The following is a 3,815-nucleotide window of genomic DNA, read 5'->3' on the forward strand; positions in this document are numbered from 1 at the left end:
TTGCGTTCAGGTCTGGGTGGACAGGAGCCTCCTCCCCAGGCTACCTGGTATTCCCTTCTTTCACTGAGAGTGTCTCATCAGCTGGAGGTAAGCATTTCCCCTCATTTGCAGCCTGGAATTCTTCTTGAGAATCCAGACCAACCGGCTCCAGGAACACTCTCTGTCCTTTCCAGCTCCTGCTCTGGCTCTGGGTGAACCGTCAGAGATGTCATTAAAACTGCCCCAAGGCAGAGAGGAGCCAGACAGCTTTAGGGAGGCTCTCTCTGGCCCTGTCCGAGGCACCGCACCGACAACTAGGACCTCTTCACTCTGCTCCATGGGCCACCATCAAAGATAGTGAAAATAGCATTGGCAAAAAAAAAAAAAGAAAGAAAGACAGACACAAAGCAGCATCCTAGGCAGCAATCTGTTTGGAAATGTATCCTGTACAAAGGTATCCTGGGGAGTAGGAACAGCTCCAGGATCTACATATACACTAATTGGTTGGTTGTTTTTTTTTTTTTTTTTTTTTTTTTTTTTTTGGTTTGTTTTGAAATGATCTCACATATAGCCCAGGCAGACTTTGAGCTCATAGTAACTCTCCTGCTTTAACCTCCCAAGTGCTGGGATTACAGAAGAGGGCTGACAGGAAGCATGGTGTGGGTTTTTCCCTGTTCAGCTGGCAAGCCCTGGAACCTAGCAGACTTCTAACACAGATCAATGAAGACCAAAATTCAAGGCAGGTGTGTGGCGGGTCAGCCAAAGGGCTTCACTTGGGGACTGTTTGTGTATCACTTAGGATACAAGAAGAGGAGTGGCTTCAAGGGGCGGGGTATGTGAGCACACGTGTGCCCCGGCAGATTCCAGTGAAGCAGGAAAATGCCTGGTTTGCTACACTCTTCTAACCAGTCACCCTCTTTCCCCACTATGCTAAGGTTGACTCATTGCCCTAACCCCTGAGCCACTCCCTCGAGGCCTTGTTCCCTGCGGCTTTCAAAGCCACAACAGTGTAGTGGGGTGCACCTCAGGAGTAGACTCCCATCTAAATACCTTGGCAAGTTGAGGCCAGGCCTCTGTTTAATCATTCTATATTAATACAGAAACAGGAAAAGCGCTAAATCACTAAAGCAGAGTTTAGTATGTGGCTTCAGCACGCAGAGCTCAGCAACCCTGGGCAGGTCGGAACAGTTTGTCAGTTCAAATGTTTTAATCATCTCATCCCTGAGCGTATGAGGATCAAATGGGACCAGAGTTCCCAAGGGCTTTTCAACCACAGAATGTAATCCACAGAGACCAATATTGTCATTTGAACCGGGTGGGGCAAGATGCCCTGACACATTCTTCCTCAAATACTGAGAGGTCCTGAGCCTACTTAGTTATGAATAAAACGGGGGCCAGGGCAGAAAGTCTGAAGGTGGCAGACTCACAGGAGAAAGGTTCACAGTCTCTTTCAGCTAGAGACAGCTCTTCAGGCTTTTTTTTTTTTTAAGACTGGGTTTCTCTGTATAGCCCTGGCTGTCCTGGAGCTCACTCTTTAGACCAGGCTGGCCTCAGAAATCTGCCTGCCTCTGCCTCCCAAGTGCTGGGATTAAAGGCCTGTGACACCACTGCCCGGTGAGAAAGCTTTTCTTTTCTTAATGATTTATTTATTATTATATGTAAGTACACTGTAGCTGTCTTCAGACACCAGAAGAGGGTGTCAGATCTTATTACGGATGGTTGTGAGCCACCATGTGGTTGCTGGGATTTGAACTCAGGACCTTCAGAAGAACAGTCGGCGCTCTTAACTGCTGAGCCATCTCTCTAGCCCCGAGACAACTCTTCTGATGAACAGTCCAAACCACAACCTGATCCTAATTCCTATCCCAGCTTCAAGCTCAGGCCCCACGATAGCCCAAAACTGATGGTGAACTCAGACCCAGCCCTGGTCCTGACCAGCCGTAAACAGAGGGTCTTGGTAGACAGTATCACAGGACAGTGGCCCCATACCCCAGAGCCCCTCCCTTCCTTTTTCCAAAATGCACAGTGGTGGTAATGGAGGAAGTGTTGTCAGGGCAGCAGTAATGGTAGCTTGGCAGCCTAGAGCGGCCTCTCCAGTCTTTATTCAGTCCCAATAAGTTAAAGGGTGAGGGTGAGATGGGGCCTCCTAGGTGAGGATGCTGCTGATAGACGGTAGCATCTCAGCCAAACGCTCCCGGATGCCCTCTTCTTGGCACAGCGAGTTGCCCTGCAGGTTGAGGAAGTCTAGCCTGGGGCAGGAGGCAAGAGTCTGAAGTGCAGCAAACTGCTGGAGGCCTTGGGCGGTAGAGTCAAGGAAAGCTCAGTAGCTCTACCCCACCCACTGTCTGCTACTGGACACTCCAGAGCTGGAAGTTGCTGCTTGGAAGCAAGTCTGATGGTTTCTTACACACTTCCCCAGGGGAAACAAAGCCCTTAGCAGAGACTGTAGAATGCCTAGCTGAAGAGGGGGCTGTGGGAAGCAGGACCTTGTGCGGGCATAGAGGTGGAGAGGGCTCTCAAAGTGGCTATGTGGAAATGTGGGTCAAAGATGCTCTAACCCTCTGATTTCAAGAGGGTTCAAAGAATCCTTGAAAATATGGACTTCCTGATTTCTAGACTACTCTGTGCTTCCTAAGGATCTCCACAGGCTGCCTGCCTGTGAACTCTGGCTTGTGAAGTCACACGCTACAGAACTCCAGAGTCAAAGTTAATCATAGTCACAGACAGCCTCAGGCTAGCATCTCCCTTCAGCTCACCCTGCCCAAGCCCTGTTTCCTGTCCTGCCTTGAAATGACCCTGTCTGCGTGTGTGGTTTGTCCCTCTGCAGCCTGCTCCTTGCCCTATGAGCTGTCTGCTCTCTGCGCCTGCGGTTTGCCCCCCTGCAGCCTGCTCCTTGCCCTAGAAACTGTCTGCACAGTAGACTGAAGGGAGGATACGGTTATTACATAGTAACAGCTCCCGCAGCCGGGGAAGGTTAGCCACGCCGTCCAAGTTCTCCAGGACGTTATCACTGGCCTGCAGCACCTGAGGAGCAGGAAGTTGAGGGAGCATAAGGTCAAACACACAGCCTGGGACTAGTACAAGCCATGGAGGAACCCAGAATGACCAGCTTAGGTGTGTGAAAAAGCTCACAGGGCCAGCCTGGGTAGTCAAGGGGGGTGGCAAAGCGGTTACCTGCAGCGGTCAGAGGTCAGAAGGTCCTGGTATAAATAACACAGGCAAACTTCTGAGTGGAAAAGGGTCACCCCAGACAGAATGGGAGGGAATGGATACGTTACCTCAAGACAGCGCAGAGCAGCCAGGGCTGGGGGCAAGGCTCGGAGACGATTGTGGGACAGGTCAAGATGAGTGACCAAGAGCAGTTGTTCCAGATGGCAGAGCACTGTGAGATCCTGGGGGGGGCCAGGGGAGAGAGGGGCGAAACACTCAGCAGGCACTAGGGACATCTTCAGCCACCTGTTCTGTGTTCCACACGGACCTTACAAGACCCCTGTTGGAGGCTAGCCGTGTGTAAGAAACAAACAGCCCGGTGTATAGGGGTATGTGCTATGTCAGGGACAGGAGATAGATGGTTATGGAAGGGTGCTTAGTGAGGAGATGGGGAGAGGAAACCTCAAGTGTGGCACAGAGGAGAGTGGCATGCCCTACAGCAAACAGAAAGCTAGGAGCGGGCCTGTGCTGGTCTGCAGTGATGAGGCACAACAGATTTGTTAAGATGACTAGAAACACCGGGCATGGTGGCATACGCCTTTAATCCCAGCACTTGGGAGGCAGAGGCAGGCGGATTTCTGAGTTCGAGGCCAGCCTGGTCTACAGAGTGAGTTCCAGGACAGCCA

General features: G+C 51.3%; 1 protein-coding gene across 2 annotated transcripts in view; it reads right to left on the minus strand.

Moving 5' to 3' along the window:
* Positions 1-2,040: 2,040 nt before the first annotated feature.
* Rabggta (Rab geranylgeranyltransferase subunit alpha) overlaps positions 2,041-3,815 on the minus strand; it is a 6,070-nt gene continuing 4,295 nt past the window's right edge. For both annotated transcript variants that reach the window (XM_021181664.1, XM_021181665.2), the window contains exons 15-17: positions 3,258-3,371; positions 2,916-3,003; positions 2,041-2,274 (exon numbers count right to left, since the gene is read on the minus strand). In XM_021181664.1, coding sequence (XP_021037323.1) covers positions 2,126-2,274; positions 2,916-3,003; positions 3,258-3,371 — 351 coding nt within the window. In that variant the 3' untranslated portion in view covers positions 2,041-2,125. The remainder of the gene's footprint in view (positions 2,275-2,915; positions 3,004-3,257; positions 3,372-3,815) is intronic.

The sequence above is a fragment of the Mus caroli genome, chromosome 14 (genome assembly GCF_900094665.2).
Source record: "Mus caroli chromosome 14, CAROLI_EIJ_v1.1, whole genome shotgun sequence".
Lineage (NCBI taxonomy): Eukaryota > Metazoa > Chordata > Mammalia > Rodentia > Muridae > Mus > Mus caroli.